At 30.6% G+C, this 22,387-nt stretch overlaps 1 protein-coding gene and 1 pseudogene across 1 annotated transcript; both read left to right on the forward strand.

Annotated features, from left to right (window-relative positions):
* The first annotated feature begins 5,616 nt into the window (after window positions 1–5,616).
* Window positions 5,617–18,472, forward strand: LAZ1 (organic solute transporter ostalpha protein (DUF300)). Its single transcript, XM_012211769.4, has 9 exons — window positions 5,617–5,839; window positions 6,034–6,265; window positions 6,374–6,430; window positions 6,635–6,743; window positions 7,736–7,920; window positions 8,032–8,120; window positions 14,385–14,646; window positions 15,906–16,157; window positions 17,681–18,472. Exons 2-9 carry the CDS (start codon window positions 6,119–6,121, stop codon window positions 18,032–18,034), a joined length of 1,455 nt encoding a protein of 484 aa, XP_012067159.1. The 5' UTR covers window positions 5,617–5,839; window positions 6,034–6,118; the 3' UTR covers window positions 18,035–18,472.
* Window positions 18,473–19,673: 1,201 nt separating this feature from the next.
* LOC149499189 (uncharacterized) lies at window positions 19,674–20,319 on the forward strand (annotated as a pseudogene).
* The last annotated feature ends 2,068 nt before the right edge of the window (window positions 20,320–22,387 follow it).

Here is a 22,387-nt window from a genome sequence, read left to right on the forward strand (position 1 = left end):
AGACTTGTCATATATTTTAGGTTAAGGGAGTTTTGAAAGAAAAATTTGCAAGACTTTCTCTTAGTTAATAAAAAATTCCTTCCCTTTAGCTCACCCCCAAATGTCTAGGGCTGAGGTGGCCTTATCTAGGGCTGACATGGCAAAAATGTAACTGCCTGGCCCCGCAACAGTACCGGACCCACTTTTACTAAAATGGACCGGATGGCACGCAAAACGAGGTGGTGCACGGTGGCCCGACTCGCTTTCATGGCCTGATTTCATCTCAAAACATTTGGTGATTGAAAAAAGTAAAAATGGTTAAACACGTAGATAATCTCAACTATGGACCATTGGTTGGAAAACCGGAGTGATCGAGAACCCCAATCCAATTTTATACAACAGTTTATCATCACTGAATCTTTTAGGGGCAAAATTTGAGCATCTACACCTGATCACAAATGTTTCTGTTCACACACCAAAATAGAAAATTTTCAAAATTTCAAACACGAAATTTATAATTATCCCGTTAATTTTGTTTATACTAAGATTTAATTAATGACAATATAGTAGTTGACTATTATATTTGTTGATAAAGAATGATATTAAATAAGATAAAATACTTCAAATATTATTGACTACCAAACGAGGAAATATGACAACAATCTAAGACGGATGAGAATGAGAAGGAGAAGAAGGACGAGAAGAAGGGGGAGGAGAAGGAGAAGGAGAATGAGAATGAGAAAAAGGAGGAGGAGGAGGAGAAGGAGAGTTAGCAGGAGAAGGAGAAAGAGGAGGAGAAGGAGAAGGGGAAGAACGGTTGAGCAATATTTGTTGTTTTTTTAACCCTTACTTAACTATGGTCTTAGCAAATATAAAGTGGTGGAAAATAGAAGTAAACAAAAAAAAAAATGTTCAATTTGCCATTGAATTGGAAAACAATATACAACTTTCCTAAAATCATTTTTTTTTTCAATTATCATTCTAATTTTGCTCGAAATGATAAAAAAAGTCTAATTTTTTAACCAAAAATAAAATAAAATAATATAATAATAATTTTAATATTTTTAATTAACAAAAACTATTTAATTTAAAAACAGAACATTTCAAAAATAGTTAATATTTCTGACTAGTAAAACTATTTAATTATTTCAAATAAATATTTATTTATTTGATAAAGGTTGGTGTTTGTAATTGTTTAGTAAAAAAAATTAGTATTTAGACAAATTGTGTATTCCCAAACTTCCCAATATATTAATATATTAAAATATCTCGAACTTTAGGAACTATTGCAATTTTATTCTATTTGATTTTTTCAATCAGTTATAACTCATTTTCAACCTGTTGTAGCTATAACATTCTCAATTGAAATTAAGGATAAAATTGCCAATAAAAAAGTAGTTTCAGTGATTTTTAGGTCATCATATGACATTAAAAAGAATTTAAAAATTAAAATTTGAAAAAAATTCCAATGGCCTATCCAATTTACGTTGCGCAGTTTAAATTTTTAATTTTAAAATGAATGTACTAATTAATAATTTAATAAATAGATGTTTGTTACTTTCAGAAAAATTCCAAAGCATGACAAAAAAAAATTAAATTAATAAAATAAAAATAACTAACTCCTTAATTTAATTACATGTTTCAAATGTTATATTTTTAAATCCACTAGTATTTTTTGCGACGTAAATTGCACGTTGACTATGCTCGTTATATTCTCATTTTTGTATTCCTTTATTTTTTTATCTATATAATATTAAAACATAAGTTTTTATTTAGATTAAAATAAATACAATTGATTAATTTGTATTAGATTTTGTTGCACGAACTACTTGTAATATTATTTTTTATGCACTTAATTTTTATATAATGAAGTGCTCTTAAAATAAAGTTCAACCTAGAACATTAGAGAAAGGAATGTATGAATATACATACAAATTCTTGAAACAAAAAAAAAAGTCACCCTATAGAGAAATATATAGTTCTAGTTTTTTTTTTTTAAGTTTCATAAAGACTATTTCTTTTAAGTCAAATAGATTTAGGATATAAGAAAAAAATATCAAGAAAATTAAAGATGCTTAATTATCTAGAGTCCATCTATTTAAAGTGAGAGTGATTACAAGTTAATTAAGTAACAAAGAAGAAAAAAAAATTATTAAGAATAAAACTCTTTTCAAAACTCAACGTATAACAAGAAATAAATTATATTAAATAAATTACCAATTTAATTTAAAAATCAACCACTTCTTGAACTGGAAAGACCATAATTTAATGAAATTTGATATACTTTTTTTCTTTTCTTTTTACTTCCTTCTAAATAAAATATTTTAAATTATAATCAAAATTAAATTAAATATTTACAAAATAATTTTTTTTAAATCTCTCACCATCATATATATATTTATTAAAGAATAAAGATCAAACTTAAAATTTTAAAATTCTTAATTATCTATATATATTTATTTTAAAAAATAATATTTATAAATTATATCCAATCCACTAATGAAATATAATGTTTTAATTGGTAATTACTAAAATTATTTTAGGATATTCAAATTTCATTAAGAACGTTATCCCAAATATCATTATTTCCACGTTTATATGTAATATAGATAGATTTTGTTTTGAACTAATATATAGTATAAATAGATATTTCTTTAGATTTTTTTTTTTTTTTGAACTTATCTATGGTATAGATAGATAGTTCTTTTATGATGCGCATTGCACGTTGACTTTATTCGTTATATATTCATTTTAACTCATTTAATTTTTTATGTATATAATATTAAAGTATGAATTTTTATTTAGATAAAATAAATATAATGATTACTTATTATTTTATTTATACTATGAATACTTTTTTCGTTACATGTTTTGCACTCTAACGTCTAGTTGAAAAGAAAATGAGATTTCTATTTCTCCATTTAAAATTTTAAAAGCCCTATATATTTATTTCAAAAAAATATATAGAAATTTGAAATTTCAAAGGCTTATTATCTTTATATCTATTTAAAATTTTTTTTCTAAAAAAATACATCCAGTTAAATGTTAGAAAAATTAAATAAAATTTCATAAGTTCTAAAAAAAATAATAATATATTGAATAAAAAGAGAGCTCTTGAATTTTTTTTTCATTATTTCATCTTTATATAGAAAACTGAAAATGAAAATGATAGCAAATATGTCTAAATAGTTGTTTTTTCATTAATTCAAACTTTTATAGCATATTTTTTAATAAGATTTCATTAGATTAAAAAGGGAAAAACTTTTTTTATATGATATTTGTCAAATACAATAATATGTAAATAGTTCAAATAAGCATAAACCATCATCTCCAAAAAAAAAAAAAAAAAAACAAAGAGAAATAATATATTTAAAAATCTTATCTTAATTTCATTGTGTTTAACTAATAGAGTCTAATAGTAAAGTGTTTACCAATATTTAAAAAATTCAGAACATAATTAATTAAAATTTTAAATTTTATTTTCAATACTTGAATTAAAATTTTTGATTTACCTTATAGAAAGTAATATCACATGAAAATATATAATTAAGAATATTAAAATCTATTAATTATAAAAATTATTGAACAGTAACAATGCAAGATCAAATAAAAAATATACATATACATACTTTCTCCAATTTAAATACATAAAAAATCTAACTAAATGGATGTATTAGGGATTCTAAATTAATCTAATGCTATTATAGGAAATCTCAATTGATAAAATTAATTAATTTAATGTTGTTAATCTTGACTAAAACTTCTATCAAGTAATAATTTATGTCAATTATGTTATTTGTCAATGAAGTGGATGAAGAATAAGCTGACGTGACCATAAAAACCTTGAAAACTCTATACATAAACATGAACAACATGAGAATTAAATAATAAACTATGTAATAGCAAAAAATTTAAAAAGTTACTCACACGTTACAAGTAACAAATACTAATAAATAATGTAAAAGAATTTTTCAACACGAGATGTATTCCATGTGCACTTCTTCAATCAAATAAATTTTCCAATTAAAATACATTAAAAAAAATCTAACTAAATGAATAGTTTAGGAGTTGTAAAATTTCACTAAGTTTATTATCGGTAATTTTTATATATATTGTAGATAGATAAATGTGTCGTCCAATAGATGTGAACATAATTTAATATTCAAATGATATTTGAAAATTTTATTTTATTACAAATTTTTTTATTTATTCAACAATAAGATATTATACTTACAAAATGGATAGAAGTACTTTTTTATTTGCCATTCTATACTCAATTATAATTGAGGGTGCTATTGTTATAAAAAATTTAAATTTGGGTAAAATTGATAAAAAGTTAAAATAGAGTAAAAAATAAAAACTTAAAAGTTACATTAAATATTCTCGAAACTAAGGGGTGTATTGGATTAGAATTGTATTAGGTTTTAAAAGAATTGTTGAGTTTGATAATATTGAATGATTTCTTAAGATGTCCATAACCACTAGAATTTATATAAAGTTTAATGGAATTTGTGAGATTTTTTTTTTATAGATTTTAATTGAATTTGATGAAATTACAATAATTTTTATATATCTAATTTTAGTTAATTTCATGACCTAATTTAACAAATAAAAAGTTTTTGTACCTAATTGAAAAATTAAAAGACAACGAGGGATCAAAAAGCAAAATGTCTCATTTTCTCCAAAATCATTTTCTTCTTCGTTAAAATCTTATCCCAGCGACATTCAAAGGGCTGCAATGGCCAGCGTTTTCGGCTATCCCGTGCCTCCAGAAGAATTGTGACGTGATTGGAAGACCATGGCCTTCTTGTCTCTTGACTGAAGGACATCCATCTCGTTAGAAAAATCATCAACTGAAAACCATCAACCACCGCTAACCAGGACCTGTGTCGGCTATTGGAGCTCGTGCAAGGAGGGGGTGCACATCGAAACAGGCCTGATGCAAGGCCTATTGCCTGTGGATCACGGAGTTTGGCGGTCCGGCCACAGCGACGATAGAGTTTATCAGTTTTTCGACTATTTTAAAGCTGTTCCAATTATATTTATTTGATTAAATCAATATCTAATTGAAATCAACCATACAAATTTCAGAAAATAATCAATTTAATTCAGAAAAAATTTGCAACAATATTAATATTAATTTTTATCAAAATATCAAATTTTCAGCATATGAATTAATTCAAAATTAATCTAATAAACATTGTTTTCCACTTGAGGGGTGTATTAGGTTTTTTAAAGACTTTTGAAATCTTTGAATTGGACAATGGATTTGCGTTGGACGGTAAATTTGTGAATGACTCACTTATTTATACATAACACTCTAAAATTCAATAAAATCAATGAATAATTTTGTAAAATTCTTGTAAATCAACGATTTTTTGAATATTCTTTTCAAAAAAAAAAAACAATTTTTGAATATCATTAGATTTATAAGAATTTGAATTAAATATCATAGAATTTTAACAGACTTCAAAAAATTCTAATAGAGTCTTAATCCAATATACTAAATTAAGTGGATTATTTCAACGCACTAAATTTGTTTAGGTATTTAAAATTGATAAATTTGTTTAGTGATTTAAAATTTGAATCCAGCATACAATTGGTCAGATACAGTGCGATGACATGTATCAATTAACATAGACCCTGTCTCTGTTGATCAGATCAGACCCGTCACAAGAGCTCCTGTTTCTCTATGAAGAAGTGGTGGCTACGATTTCTCTACAGTTTAATGTAGACGATAAAGTTCCTTTGTTTATATTTCCCGTTGAGTCCATTCTCAGTTGATTTCTTGGTTTTTAATTGGGTCCCAAGTCGAAGCTCCGTCTTTCTTCCACATTCTGCATCAACTGGTTGTCTAACTGTAAGTTATGCGCATCAATCTTCGCTTTCATTTGAATTGGACTCTGTTTTTCTTTTAAATGTCAGATGATCAAATCTGTAATTGGGTTCTTTATTTTTTGATATTTAACTTTGATTTTTGTAGAAAAGAACAATTTTTTTAAGTTTCTAAAACAATTATAATCAATTAAGCTTTTGTGGTTTTTCTTTTAACAGGCATATATAATCAATGGTATTGTTTTGGAATTGGAATTCTCATTATGCTGGGTAGATTTCAACGATTCAGAAGTTAGCATAGCCGATGAACTCTCAAGATCTTATCAGTTCTCTCTTAGCCTACTCAACTCCATTATGGGCAAGTTTGGTTGGAGTTGCTTTTGTGATTCTAACACTTGCCTTGTCATTTTACCTTTTGTTTGAGCACCTTTCGGCATACAAGAATCCTGAGGTTAGTTTCTTCTTTTTTCTTTCCCTTCTTTACTGCTAGTTTTTCACGTTATCATTAACAAGTTTGCTTATTTATTTGTTAGTTGACCTTTTGATTATTTTGTCTCAGGAACAAAAGTTTTTAATTGGGGTTATCTTAATGGTTCCTTGTTACTCCGTAGAATCGGTGAGTTGTTCATTGTGCTTCTTTTTTTTTTTTTTTTTTTTTTTTTGAATTAGTCGAAATAAAAATCTTTTACTGTTTTAGTAAAATTAGTTGGGATTGGATTCCGGGATGATTGATTAATAGACTGGTCTCAGATTTCCATTAAAGATTTATTTTGCAGTTGTAAGTTGTATGTTCTCTTTCTAATCTTGGTGTTTTAAACAGTTTGCATCGCTGGTGAATCCCTCGATAAGTGTGGATGTTGCGATACTAAGGGATTGCTATGAATCATTTGCTATGTATTGCTTTGGAAGATATCTTGTTGCTTGCTTGGGTATGTCCTTTACGAGAGCTGTTATTGTGAAGGTTTCTGATCTGAAATTCCCTGTATTCCTTATTGTATATTTTGATTGTATTTTTTCTGTGACTACTTTGTTGTTTTCTTTTAGTTGTTGCTGATTTTCTCAAAATCCTCATAGCTCGATTTAATTATTTTTCTGGAACTGATACACGTGTATTTGCTTTCTAAAATCTCTTATGTTAAGTCAAAGTACTTGGGTTTTAGATGCATGCAATTTCTTGATGTTGCTGCATCAGATATTCGATTGTCAAAGTTGTTGGATTCTAAAAGCTGTGGAATTTCTATCATTTTATTTGTGTTTGAATTTCAAGATTACAGAATAAGTAGATTAAACAATAAGCTGATTGCATGGGGATTTGTTGTTGAACCAAATTATTTGATTTTATAATGCCACATGCAAAAGTATCTTTCTTTTCAAATGGGCAGAAATTAGAGCATATCCATGATACTTCAAGTTGTAGATCCTGCCAAAGGGTATGATCCAATATTGGTATTCCTAGCTGGGGAAAATATTTTCTACTTAATGTGTATGCATGCTGAGTATTGAATGCAGTTCTTTATGTTTCCTGATTCTGCATGCACAAAGACATTTGGAGCATTATCAAATGTCTTGCAATGCTGTGCCGGTTGTGTTCCATCCCTGGTTTATATAGTTTAGAAGGCTGTTGTTCAACATTGTATGTTGAAGTTGGAAATTTTTTTCCATCTTTTACCCTTTTTTATTTGAATAAAAGAGAAGATGGAGTTGGATGGGTAGGGTGTTGGGATGAGAGGCTTGTGTCTGATCTTATTACTCTGTAATTCTCGATTATTGTTGGTTGAAAGTACATGGTTACTCGTTCTTTGGATTTATTATCATAAATGAAGACAAGGTTTTCTTTTATTTTGGCTTCCCAAGATATATTTTTCGTTTTCTGCTGGTTCTAGTATTGTTATTGCTTTTAATTTTGTGCTCTTGTTTAAAGGTGGAGAGCAAAGAACTATCGAATTTATGGAAAGACAAGGACGTGCAAGTTCTAAGACTCCCCTTCTAGAACATGTTTCTGACAGGGGAGTTGTAAAGCATCCTTTTCCAATGAACTTCATCTTGAAGCCATGGAAGCTTGGTCAGTGGTTTTATCAAGTTGTCAAGTTTGGTATTGTTCAATATGTATGTTCACTTATCAAGAAATTTTATCTTTTGCTTCCAAATTTCATATTCTTGTTGTCGCTTCGTTTCTATTACAAAAAAAATGATAGATTGTTATTGTTTTTATGTCAGATGCTTATCAAGTCTCTGAGTGCAGTATTAGCAGTGGTTCTTGAAGCCTTTGGTGTATATTGTGAAGGGGAGTTTAAATGGGGATGTGGGTAAGCTGATCTTAATTATTCTCTTGTTTTATTTTTATTTTTTTATTTTTTATTTTTTTTTGCATAATATTAACTTTCTCTTATCACTAATTAGATTTCTTTGAACTTGTTCCTTTTGATAGAGGCATGTCAGAGATCATACCTTGTGGACTTTTTGTAATACATAGACATGCATATATAGCATAGGACAGCTTGTGGGACTCATATTGATGATGTTTGGTTACCGAAAAATAGATAGTTGGACAATTAGCTTTAGGATTGAGAAGTAAAATTAGACAAAGAAGTGAAATTTCTGGGCTGTTTGTAAATTAGGTACTATGAATGGTAAAATGAAGAGTTTAAGCTTCACAATTAAAACTTCCTTAGCCATTGCTGTCAAGGTCCCAAAAGCATCACACCTTAGTTGAATTGCATCACACAATCCAATCCAAAAGCATGGCTGTTGGTATTATATTCAATAACAAAATATTGAATTATAAGCATTATAATCATAGGTATTTAAAGACTCAAAGTAGTCCTAAATCTCCTAAGTATTTAGATACCTAAAGAAAACAAACAAGGATTGATGCGTGTCTAGTAATGGAAATCAATTAAGCTCATGGTGATCATGAATAGATGGACTTAAAAGAAGATCCAATGCTAATTAAAATGATCCAAACATGCGGCCCTTGAGTCTTTTATTTAGTTTTATATTTTAATTAACATAATTGGACTTGTTTGAATTGGACTTTGTGTTTTATTTAGTTCTTAAGGGTTTCTTAGCTTATCAAAGTTAGTTTTAAGTGTTGTAAGATACATTGAGATGGATTTCAGCTTATGCTTTTATGCAATCGAATTCAAGAGAGGCAAATTTTCTTTGGTTTTTCGTTCAACTTGTTTTCGAACTTATCAAAGATAATTAATCTTTATGGCGTACATTCTTTCACCTTGGTATCTTTGGTTCATCCTTCTACTTGAGTATTTGGTTAGGATCCGCAATTCCATCCAAGAAGAAATTTCTAATTTGGGAAATAGGATTCCTAATTTGGGATTTAGAGTTTACATATCAAATCTGATTTAGGGTGTTACGCAATTCTAGGTGTTTGCATCATTTGGTATCAGAGCTTTGGCTCAAATCAGGTTCTATCTATCTTTATTTTGCTTTCGTTTATATTTGTTTATTTCTGTTTGCTTCATTTGTTTCCGTTTGCTTCCATTTGTTTTCATTTGATTCTGTTTGCTTCCCTTTATTTTCGTTTAATTCCGTTTGTTTTCTTTTAACTCTATTTGCTTCCACTTGGTTTCATTGGATTCTGTTTGCTTTCGTTTGTTTTTGTTTTTTTTTTTCCGTTTGCTTTCATTTGCTCCCTTCTTGTTTCCATTTACTTTCGTTTCTTTTCGTTTTGTGTTTACATGCTTGTTTGCATGTCAAATAATCTTACTCTTGTTCTTTTGTCAAAATTGAAAATTGTTGTTGCCATATTTCTTGATATCGTTTGATTCTATTTGTTTTGGTTCTTGTCCATTTATCATCATGTTTAACAAAGGTAGTGACATAAAGAAACAAGATGAATTTTCTATTCTTCAAGCTATACAGCAACAGTTCGAGCACGTGATTGTGATGTTTGAAGAGATAGATAGACGGGAAAAACAAGATGCACTTGTTGATAACCTGCAAAGGAGGCAACCAAGGCATGTTCCTAATGCTTATGGAAATAATGATGATGAGCAGGAGGTGAGGAAATTCACACTACATTCTCAATAAGTAGTAATAAGATTAGTAAAGTTATTATTGATGAAGACAGTTGTGTCAACATAACTTCTACTTGGTAGAAAAACTAGGGTTTTCTACTACCGTCACCCTCATCCATACAAGCTTCAGTGGCTAAACGAAGGTAGTGAGGTAAGGGTGACTACACAAGTTCTTGTTCCATGTTCAGTAGGAAGGTACAAAGATGAGATATTATGTGATGTGGCTCCAATGAGTTCTAGTCACTTGCTTTTGGGAAGACCATGACATGTTAACAGGTTTGCTAATCATGATAAATTAAAGGACTTGTTCTTGAACGAAGGATTGAAGAAAAATAACCTTAGTACCTCTTAGTCAACAACAAGTACAAGTTGATAATCTTTTGTTGGAGAAAATAAAAAGGGAAAGTTTGTTTTTGATCAAGGGTAAATTATAGCCATTAATTGAAGAGAAAATGGGAAAGATGCAACTAGTTGAAGAGAATTCTATTGTAGCTAAGGTCGAATTACAAAAGGAATCGATGTCTATTGAAAGAATTACACATGAAGTTGATTCTATACTTGAAAAGAAGTTGCATAGTACTTTTGTGCAATCGATAAAATATTATCGTTGTAAAATTTACTGATAATTGTGATAATGTTCTCCTTTTTATTGTAACCTATAGCAGGTACTCAATAGTGCAAAAAGAGGATACGTACTTCAATAAAAATTGTTGAGAGAATTTATTGTAATTGTATTTCGTGTATCTCATCAATCGATTACATAAGTCTATATATAAGGAATTCCTATGCTACCTAGCTATTTAGGAATACAAATCATAAACTAATTAGGAATCTAACTCCTAATAGAACTCTATTTACAACTAATCCTTAACACTCCCCCTCAAGTTGGAGCATAGATGTTAATCGTGCTCAACTTGTTACAAACTACTACTTTCAGCAAAGCACAATACCATAGTCAGCAATAGTACCCACTTCATTATAGCAATATAGAATCCCAAACCAAATAGTACCAGCAGAATTAAGACAACACACATAGGTTGTCGAAACAAATCTCACTGAACCAGAAAACAACTCACAGGGCTGTTTCAAGCTTCCATAATCAATGCCTCAAAGAGGAAGCCCAGTAGCGCAGATATTAAGAAACGCAGCAAAGGAAACTCTGGCAAACGGAGCACACCACTAAAGGCCAAGAACACGATGCAACTCACTGGGGTTGCACTGCTCTCGACAAAGGAGAAGGTTCAAAAGCAGAATACCCGTAACTGCAGCAAAGGTGCAGTACTAAACCCTAATGCAAAATGGAATCCCTAGAAAATCACCGAAAATTACCTAAACCAATTGTCAAAGCAAAGGAAAAATATGTTTCCTCAGCAAATTAAAGCAACAACAGTAGCAGAGGACTGCCCAACACAGCTGCAACAAAATCGCAACAAACAAACCTATTGAATAAGCCCAAGAATGACGATGCAACTCACTAGGTTGCACTGCTCTCGACAAAGGAGAAGGTTCAAAAGCAGAATACCCGTAACTGCAGCAAAGGTGCAGTACTAAACCCTAATGCAAAAAGGAATCCCTAGAAAATCACCGAAAATTACCTAAACCAATTGTCAAAGCAAAGGAAAAATATGTTTCCTCAGCAAATTAAAGCAACAACAGTAGCAGAGGACTGCCCAACACAGCTGCAACAAAATCGCAACAAACAAACCTATTGAATAAGCCCAAGAATGACGATGCAACTCACTAGGTTGCACGTCTCTCTTCAAGCCAACGTCGGAGAGAGGAACCGGAGTGAAAAAGACCATTGGACATGCGCCAGCGCGTGAACCAGAGTAGGAAGAAAGAGGTGGCGAGTGGTGGCCATTGGCTTGGAATCCGGCGACCGGATTCTGGGGAGTCGCTGATCGGCGGCTGGAGAATATCCTGGGGTGGGCGGTGAGGCAAAATACTAACCCTAGAAAGACTTCCTAGGGTGGCAGTGGCTTCTCGTAAGGGAAGTTTCGGGAATTTTTTTTTATTTTTTATTTTTTATTTTTTTATGGAAGGCTCTGATACCATGTTGAGAGAATTTATTGTAATTGTATTTCGTGTATCTCATCAATCGATTACATAGGTCTATATATAAGGAATTCCTATGCTACCTAGCTATTTAGGAATACAAATCATAAACTAATTAGGAATCTAACTCCTAATAGAACTCTATTTACAACTAATCCTTAACAAAAATGAAGTTTTTGTAACTAAAAGGAGAACACTTCTATTGGCTAAGAGAGATGATACTATACTCTTTTCAATCTTATCCTATGCAAGGTAAGGAATTCAAGAACTTTCCATTTGATCCAGGAGTATGCGTTGATCTAGTTGCACTTGAAGGAAGGGATATACCAACATACTTATGGAACAATAAAGATTCGGATTTAAGGATAAATCCTTTCCAAGAAAGGGGATATGATGCATGTCCAATAATGGAAATCAATAAGTTCATGGTGATGAAGAGATATACTTAAAAGAAGATCCAAGGATAATTAACATGATCCAAACATATGGGCCTTGGGTATTTTATTTAGTTTTATATTTTAATTAGCATAATTGGACCTATTGAATTGGGCTTTATGTTTTGTTTAGTTTTGTAGGGTTTCTTAGCTTATAAATACTTAGTTTTCTGTTTTGTATGATGCGCTGAGATAGATTTCAGTTTATGCTTTTTATGCATTCAAATTCAAGAGAGGTGAATTTTCTTTGGTTCTTCATTGAACTTGTTTTCAAACTTATCAAAGATAATTAATCTTTATGACGTTCTTTCTATTACCTTGATATCTTTAGTTCGTACTTCTAGTTGAGTACTGGGTTAGGATCCACAATTCCATCCAAGAAGAAATTCCTAATTTGGGAATTAGGGTTTCTAATTTGGGATTTAGATTTTATTTATCAAATCTAATTTGGGGAGTCAAGACGCAATTCCTGGGGTTCTGTATCAAGGACTCTAGTAAATAAGACCTCAAAATAAAAAGTAAAGACTCCTAAGGATATCTAGATATATTTTCCAGCAAAGGTGAGCTTTATAAAAATACCCTTGAGACTTAAAATATTGGACTAGTAGCTAATTTATTTAAATAGACATAAATGTAGAAGAACCAGACAATATTATTTAATTTCTGAAATAAATTCTAAACCTCAACTTTCTTGAGTTTGTTCTTGTGTGCATTGACACATCCTCTGCTCTTCTATCTCATTATGTATTCATTGCTTGTAGCAATTTCTGATGATATCATCATTTCCTCTCTCTAGCTAGTTTGTTAATAAAGCTTAATAATTGTTGTTGTTATATCACCTTTTTTTTTTTGCCTTCTTTTTTTGTTTGAACATGGGCAAGGTTTTTCTTCTCTTTCTTATGTGTCAATCTAATTACTTGGGAATAGAGTACAGTTACATTTGTCCCTTAAGTGGTAGTTCCATGTGGATGTATAATCAGTATCTGTATTTATGTGTCTCATTGAGTAAAAGAAATGTCAAAGTTAGTAATGAAAAAAAGCATCTAGCATAAGATGTGAGAAGTGCTTAGGGCATGGCATTAATTTGGTTGAGTAGGTGTTCAAAACCATGGAAAAATGTGACATCGCTAGATAAGCACAATTAGAGGTGTATATGCTGTTATGTTTCGCCACTCCTTTTCTATATTTGACATGGAAAGTCCTTGGGCAGAAATTTGAGAATGCTTTTTATCACATATTGTTGGAGTTAGAAAAAAGAATGGTGATGAAACTAGTGGTTGAACGCAGAAGTCTGCTATATTAGTAAGATTGACAAAGCGCTTATATATTGTCGGTTAAAACAGACAGCAGTCAATATAGCACTGAATCTGGTTTGCGGGGCTGGAATATTCTTGCAATTGGCTGAGGTAAATTAGAGATTTTTCACTGTGGCTCCTACATCATCTTGTGTGCTGAATCATGACAGATATTTTCCATTCCAATCTTCATAAGAGAGTTGGCGTCTTTATCAGTTTTTATTTGCTTTTTGAAAAAAAAAAAAGATTATTATCCCTGGAATGGAAATAAAAAAGAAACTATTTTGGTGTGAGTGCTAATTGTAGACTCAATCTTTAAACCATTGTATAATAATACTAAAAGACTGATTACAGATGTTACATTTGTTGCAGGCTTCCAGATATAGCAGTTGAGAGTCTCTTTTGATATTTTTTAAGTCAGCTTTTGTTGATGTCTGATGCTAGATTGGCTCTTTAATAAGCGGTCATATGAATGTGCTATCAGCTATGGAAGAATATGTAGACTGAATTTTTTTAGTCTAACTTTCTCATAGTGGATCCACTTTTTATAACTGTTTTATTTCTATTTTTTGATGATGTTCCTCAATCAAGAAAATTTCTGAATCCTTTGAAACCATTACATAAAAGTCCATTCATGTCTTCTTTCTATACAGTAAATTTTCTTGTTTCTAGCTGCTTCTTATCCTTCCTCTCTCTCTCTCTCTCTCTCTTATGATGTTTCTAATTGCTTTACATTCCTTATTTTGTAGGTATCCTTACATGGCCGTGGTTCTAAATTTCAGCCAATCATGGGCTTTGTACTGTTTAGTTCAGTTTTACACTGCCACAAAGGATGAATTGGCACATATAAAACCATTGTACAAGTTCCTGACATTTAAATCAATTGTGTTTTTGACTTGGTGGCAAGGAGTGGCAATTGCTCTTCTCTACTCCCTTGGGTTGTTCAAAAGTCCTATAGCTCAAGGGTTGCAACTTAAGTCAAGTGTCCAGGACTTCATCATTTGTATGGAGGTATAGGTCTTTTCATGCGCAATGATCTCTTCCTGAAAGTATCTTACTAGAACAAGGCATTATTATTCTTTTCGTTTTTGTTCATAAACTGCTTTTCTTTAGAGGCTTTTTGTTGTGGTTATTTATAATTGGCACTTTTTTTTTTTTTTTTTCATTTCTTAGTATTGAAAAGAATTGTTATCCTGCTTGAAGAAAGGGGTAATTCCGTTAAAAAGAAAAAAAGGATTATACAGAGAGAAATAAGGTGTGAATTGGTGGACCTTCCATTGTATCAACTGAATCAGAAATAATCAACATGGATTATGCACCTAATCTTTTTTAGTTCATTGTGAGTTTTAAAACAACTATCTTGGCTTTGTGTGATCATTATTTTGCGGTTGACAGACTACCTTTATTGTGATTATTAATGTGTATTTCAGTGTTATGACTATGTAGTTTGATTCTCCATGGAACAACAGATTTCTTCGTCATTGATATTTGTTCCATTGTTATCTGATTTCAACTCTGGATTCTCCCATGATTGATTAATGTCTTACTTAAAGAGAATAGCATGTTCTGGGCTTATGGAGAATAGGGAACTATAATGTGTTGCGTAGTGCTTATATAAAAATTACAGAATGTTGGCTGTTAGGACTTAAGATGAGCTTATGGAGAATGGGGAACTATAATGTGCAGTTTCTGTGACGTGGGTTGGTGCAGCCTGGTCCAAGTTATTGAATTAAGATGATGTAATTGGGTGAGAGGAGCCTGCTATTATTCTGTGGATGAGAATAGCAGGGTGACTTGAGAAATTGGAAACTGGAAAGAGTCAACTAATTGATTCTTTAAGAATGAAGTTATGGAATTTTGCCGCTATAAGTTCAGAGGACATTTCAGTATAAAGAATTAAAATTTGTCTCTGCACTGTTTTGTTGGTGCAAGTACTTTGAAATAAAATGTGGTTAGGTTATGGAGGCAGATAATCAGTCCTCTATTCTTATGTATTGGTGGTCAAAGGGCAGTATCTTTTGGCTTTAACTCAATTAGCAGATTTCCAATTAAGAGGTGTCAAATTAGCATTACCATTTGGCATCCAATTTGGTTTGCTGCAGATACTTTTAGTGGTTAAAGTTACTTAATCCTATTCAGTTGTGTATTGTCGAATGTACTAATGAAAGTGATGTCCATCATTTGGATTTCTGCAAATATATTTGTAACTGCTGCAATTCTCATTCAATCAATTAAAGTATAACAGATCTATTTTTATTCATCCAGCACAGATGTTCATTGCTTCTGTTGTTCATCTTTATGTGTTCCCTTCAAAGCCTTATGAGCTGATGGGTGACCGCATTCCTGGAAGTGTTTCAGTTCTTGGAGATTATGCATCTGTTGATTGCCCTCTAGATCCAGATGAAGTTAGAGATAGTGAAAGACCCACTAAGTTACGGCTCCCTCAGCCTGACATTGATGTCAAGAGTGGAATGACCATCAAAGAAAGTGTTCGGGATGTTGTTGTTGGCGGTAGTGGTTATGTAAGTTCTTTCTCTTTTTTTCTGTGAAGTGCTAGATTTTTTTTTTTTTTTTTTTTTTTCCTATTCAGCAACAATTTTAAGAAGAATATTTGCAAATATAATGCTGTGTTTAGGAAAGTATTGAATATTATGTTAAGGTAAATTTATCTCATATCCCCTGTAGGTTACTTATGATTGAGGATGTTGATTGGTCAAAGGGAAGTCCACGTCCTATAACTTTCTTTTCTTTCACAAAGTAAATTTGATTCTTTCATGCATTTTTTCATGAGTCTAAATTCTTGAGCTTACTAAATGAAATATTTGAAAAAGTTCTAGTTCGGCAGTTTTTTATTTATTTATTTATTTATTTTTTTTGAAAGGGAAAACTTGGTCCCAATCAACTACTTTTATCATTTGATTTCTCCCATTGTTTGTGTTGCTAGGAAGTAACAGCAATTTTGTTTTGGTGAAGTGTCCATGTAGACGCTCTTCTGATATATGTGAATTATATTTGAAATGGAATACATACATACATACGTAAATGCATGTTTCCCTCCCATGTTTGCTAATTTTTTAAGAATAACCTATCATAGTGTAAATGTCTATGTCTCATAGGGAGACATCATTTATGTGTAGAAACAAGTCGTAAGGGTTCTTCTCACCATTGACATTTCCATAGCTACTAATATCTTTTTGATTTTGTTGCTGAAAACATCTCTTGCTATTGGACTTATTGATTACATTTTGAATTTTTTTTCATATTCCGTTGTGCAAAACTATTGTGAAGAGGCATTGAAAAGAAATGTTCTTTTCCTGAGTTTTTAAAAATTTTCCGTTGACTATGGTGATTGTTATGTTAGCAGTTGATGGGTTAGTTTGCGAATGTTGATGTGGTCTTTGATGTATTGTCAGTGGTGAAGACAATAGTAAGAGTTATTGGCTGTAGCGGTGGCGTAGTCATTAACGGGAAACTTAAACAATAACAATGACAATTCAGACAAGAGCTATAAGTAGTTGAGTATCTGTATTACTGGTCAGTAAACAATAAAACTGAAAAATATTCGATGCCTAAAGTATTTATTACTGGTCATCTGATAGTGTCTAAAGTACTATTATGTTGAATGTTGCTCAGAAATTTTTGGCAGTTTATAATGGAGATTCAAAATTATAATTTTAATTTAGAAGGGTTAAAATCTAGCTCTATTAGGATTTATGATCTAGACCTAGTTCTATTTGGATTTATGTTTGAAACCTAATTCCACTACAAACATAGAATTTCGTGCCATAAAATAGGGGACGTAATGTTCAGCGTAGTGGCAGAATTCCCATTTGCTAAAAACCCATTCTGGTGGTGTTCCAGAAATTTGGCCTATTTGGTTGGTCTTAATCTCTTTCTTTTGTCTCCTTTCAATATTTTCTCATGTATTCTACAATCTGCAAACCATTTAGAGTTATGCTTACCTAGCTACATCATTTTCCCTTCTTTAAAATAATTTATTGCTCTGTTTTTTAGAGGCCAAGTCTTATGTCCATCTTTTATGCAGATTGTGAAAGATGTGAAGTTTACTGTTAACCAAGCAGTGGAGCCTGTGGAAAAGGGAATTACAAAGTTCAATGAGAAATTGCATAAGATCTCTCAAAACATAAAGAGACATGACAAAGATAAGAAAAGAACAAAGGATGACAGTTGCATAGCCACATCTTCATCCACCCGGAGGGTGATTCGTGGGATAGATGATCCCCTCTTAAATGGGAGCTTTAGTGACAGTGGAGTAGCCAAGGGAAAGAAGCACCGCCGTAAATCAGGGTATACCAGTGGAGAGAGTGGGGGAGAAAGCAGTGATCAAAGCTATGGTGGGTATCAGATCAGGGGACGCCGATGGGTTACAAAAGATTAGCAATTTAACAGACTAGAGGTTGAAATACAAATTGCGCATACGATGATCCAAGTTGCACAGGCAATGATTTGAAGTTTTTGGACCGGCTTTTGGTCTACATTTGTAAGAATACCTTACCGCGTCAAAGAGATTCGAAGGTTTTTGGTTCAGGTTTTTCTTCCTGTGAAAAGTTTCTCGAGTGTTGGTATTAGATAGGTTGATCTTCAGAAATACTGTATAGAGTTTCTATAAACTTTTTTGGCTCCAAAAACCCATTGGATTATGCTGTGCCTGATTGGGACATTTTAGTCCTTTACTTCATAGAAGTTCATACGCAAGTTATTTGTAAGCTGTATTGGCTACTGAATTATACATTGTTGTCTGATGGGAAATTCTCTCATTTTATTGTACACATTGAAAATGAATTTGAGGCATTGCCTTCCATGGCATTACAGAAAATTATCTAAGCTGATTCCAAGTGAATGGAGCTCAATTTGGACATTTCCCCCTCTGTTTTGAACAAATGAATTTTATAAAATTTTATGGAATTCATTTAGAAATTTATATTTTTGTATTTGGAATGAAAAAATGTAGATTTCAATTCTAGAACTTCAATTTCATAGAATTGAATATAATTAAACTAAATTCTATAAAAATAAGTGGAATTTTTAAATGAATTTCACAAAACTAAATAATCCAACTGTTTACGATGAAACTACCATTTTTTTACAAAGTCAATTTTTCAATTTTTTACTTATTAGCTTATTTAGTTTATTAAATTTGATCAAAACCATTTAAAAATTTTATATTTTTAGAAAAATATTTTCTTATTATTTTGTTTTTTATTTTAACATTTTTCATATTCTATTTTAATATTTCTTAGCATTTTTTTACTATTGAGTATAGGGTTCAAGTTAAATATACGTTCATCACTAAATTAAATGCAATAATTTTATTATCAAAAAAAAAAATGCAATAATTTTATTAATATTATTTTTTATTTTATATATTTATTTTAGTAAAAATATAAAAAAATTATATAGCATAACATAAATATAATTGGTATTTATTATTTATTATTGTAAAATTACTATTTGAAGAATATTTTAGAAAACAAAAGCACAGAAAATTTCAATTATGAATTTATTCCATACATGATTATGTGGAATTCAATTGAATTAAATGTTTTGAATTAATCATGACAAATATGAAATCCATTCACAAATGAATTATATATTTTGAATTTGTTCATACCAAATGGAGCCTTAATAATACTGCTTTTGATAGCCTATTATATCAAAGTACCTTGAATTTTGCAGGCTTTTTTAATTACATTTTATTTTGATCTTTTTTATCAATTTTACTTCAATTTCAAAATGCCTTTAAAAGATTAAAAAGAGCTTTCTCAAATGTTTTTCGATTGATTGATCTTTTAACTAAAATCAATTTAAAGACAAGAAGGCCTAAAATTTTCTCATTCTCATATTGAACTTTTTATTTTACCCAGTCGCTAGATAAAGAAGTTGGGTTACCTCCACGAAAAATTAAATTGCCAATATGGTTTTTTAGATTTCAACCTGGCGGCAACTAACAACTTCAATTTTTTGGAAGGGCATCATCTCATTTTGTCTTCTCTTAAACCTTTGTAGGCTAAAGAAATATGGGTGGATTGTTTATTGGGCTGAATGCTCTTGAAAACCTCAAACTCATATCGCCTGATATTCAAAAAGATATCATCATTAATGTAGCTGCATTTGAGATAACAAAGGCTACCATGTTAGATATGGTCAATAATTTGTTCTTTATTTTAGTTGATGAATGTTGAGATGTATCATTTAAAAAGTAAATAGGAGTTATCATACGATATATGTCAATATATTTGGATGTGCCATTGAGAGATTTATTAGTCTTGTGTATGTACGTGATACAAGTTCAACATCAATTCAAAAAGATACTAAGTCTCTATTCTCTACTTGTGGCTTGAGTATATCTAGTTTGAGAGGTCAAGGCTATAGAGCTAGTAACATGTGAGGTGAATTTCATGGCTTTAAAAGATCGATTTTGAAGGAAAATTCAGTGCTTATTACATCCATTGTTTTGTCCATAAACTCTAATTCACATTTGTTGGTGTTGCTAAAGAGCATTTTAATGTATGCTTATTTTTCAATAATGTTTCTTGTTTGTGCAATATTATCGGAGGATCTTGTAAACAGAGGTATATGCTTCGAGAAAAGCAAATAGAGAAAGTAATTAAAGAAATTATATCATGTTTAATAAAGCTAGACAAGGCTCGAATCAAGAAATGATATTGAAGATATTAGGAGGTACTCTCATTATGATACATTAATTAATTTGATGCATTTATTTTCTTCTATCATATAATATTCTTGAGTATATTAGAAAAAATGGGAGTCACGGTTCATAAAGGGTTGAAGTAATTGATTTGACATATATTATGAATCGATTTGAATTTGTCTTTGTATTAAATTTTATTAGAATTAGATTTTGGAATCATAATGAGTTATCCCAAATTTTATAGAAGAGCGATAAGATATAGTGAAATGCTATCGATTTGGTTAAAACGTCAAAATGTCGTTTGCAAGTAATTAGAGATGATGGTTAAGAATCTTTATTGAAAGAAGTGTTGGAATTTGTAGGAAATATAATATAAATGTAACAAAAATGGAGGATATCTATATAGTTAGAGGGAGATCAAGGTGTAGAAGTGAAGAAAATAACAAATCTTCATCACTATCGCATTGAGCTATATTATTTTATGATTGACATATAGTTTCAAGAACCTAATAATCGATTTGATGAAGTTAATATAAATTTACTTTTATGTATGGCATGACTTGATCCTAAAAGACTTATTTTCTACATTTCATAAGCAAATTGATTTAACTTGCAAAGTTTCATCCATTTGAGTTTTTTCCTATTGCTTTGATTGAACTTGAATCTCAACTTGAAAACTTTATTTTCAACATGTGTGGATAATATTTTATCTGGAGTGAGTGGATTTGGAGGCCTTACTAAGAAAATGATTGCTACAAGAAAGTATATTCTTATATTATTTTTCCTTTGGTATATTTGTTAATCAAATTATATCGTTAATTTTGCTGATTGCTACAATCACGGTGAAAGAGTTTTTCCATGATGAAATTTGTCAAAAGTTTGCTTCGTGATAAAATGGGAGATGAACTACTAAATAATTATTTAGGTAACTCACATTGAAAGAGATGTATTTATAAGTATTAACAATAAAATTATTATTAAATACATATCAATCATTCAAAAACAGGCGATGATTATTATAATTTAATTGTAATCGTTTATTTGTTTTATGTAGATTATTTTTGTGAAATATATATTTTAATTGGACCTCTCACTAAAATTTCTAGCTATGTTTCTGATGTAAGGTGTAACATATTATATGGTGTTACTGTAGAAAATACTTTATTTGAAGATGATGATCGTACAAATACATTTCATGCTTTTAACCCAAGTCAAGCTAAAATTGGTCTATTTGTCACATCATATTTATAGTTAGTGCATTCATCTTCTTAGGATCCAATTCAAAAATTTTTTTGGAAATTGTTGAAAAGAAATTGGAATGTATACCTCATAACTATATATTTTTACGACCATTAGTCCTCCATAATCCAAATAATTCAATTTTCTCTTATGAGATTTTTTAATGTTTTAAATTAATCAATATATAAATTAGGAACACCAAAAAATAAAAAAACATGACAAATTGCATCTACCTTCTCAAATTGTTTCTTTATAAAAACCAACAATATTTGTGTCAAAATAATGAATTTCAAAAAAACATTACAAAAAGAATCTCTATATAATAAAGGGGTTAATTATAAATTTAGTATTTTAACTTTCAAAAATTTTCTATTTTGGTGTCTCAACGAAAAACTCCAAAAAAAATTTTCAATCTGGTGTCTCCAGTTTACGTGGCAAGCCGAAAATACAAATAGGACAGAGATGTTACGCTAACATGGATTTTTTTGCTGACATGGATATTGCTATTTGACCTAGCATTTTACTATTAATTGTTCTAGCCCATGTCAGCTTCAATATCGACTGTTGGCTTGCCCAAAAGCTCAATGGATTTGATCCTACGGCTACCATCCTTTCACTAGCCTCAGCCTCACTTGACTGCCTGATGGCTCTGTTTCTTTTTCTATTGATGATTTTGTAATGAGTCACCTGGTGCCCTTGTTTTCTTGACGAGTCCGAAGGTTGTGGATTACTGGTAATGGTGGGATTGCTTTCTTCTGTTAGTTTATCGTTGATGCTGGTGGTTATGGCAATGAGATTAGTATCAGTTTCGAGTGGATCTTGACAAAGTTCTTCTATTTG

Source organism: Jatropha curcas, chromosome 1 (assembly GCF_041381405.1).
Source record: "Jatropha curcas cultivar XTBG-Jc1 chromosome 1, XTBG_Jcur_1.0, whole genome shotgun sequence".
In the NCBI taxonomy this organism is placed as follows: Eukaryota; Viridiplantae; Streptophyta; class Magnoliopsida; order Malpighiales; family Euphorbiaceae; genus Jatropha; species Jatropha curcas.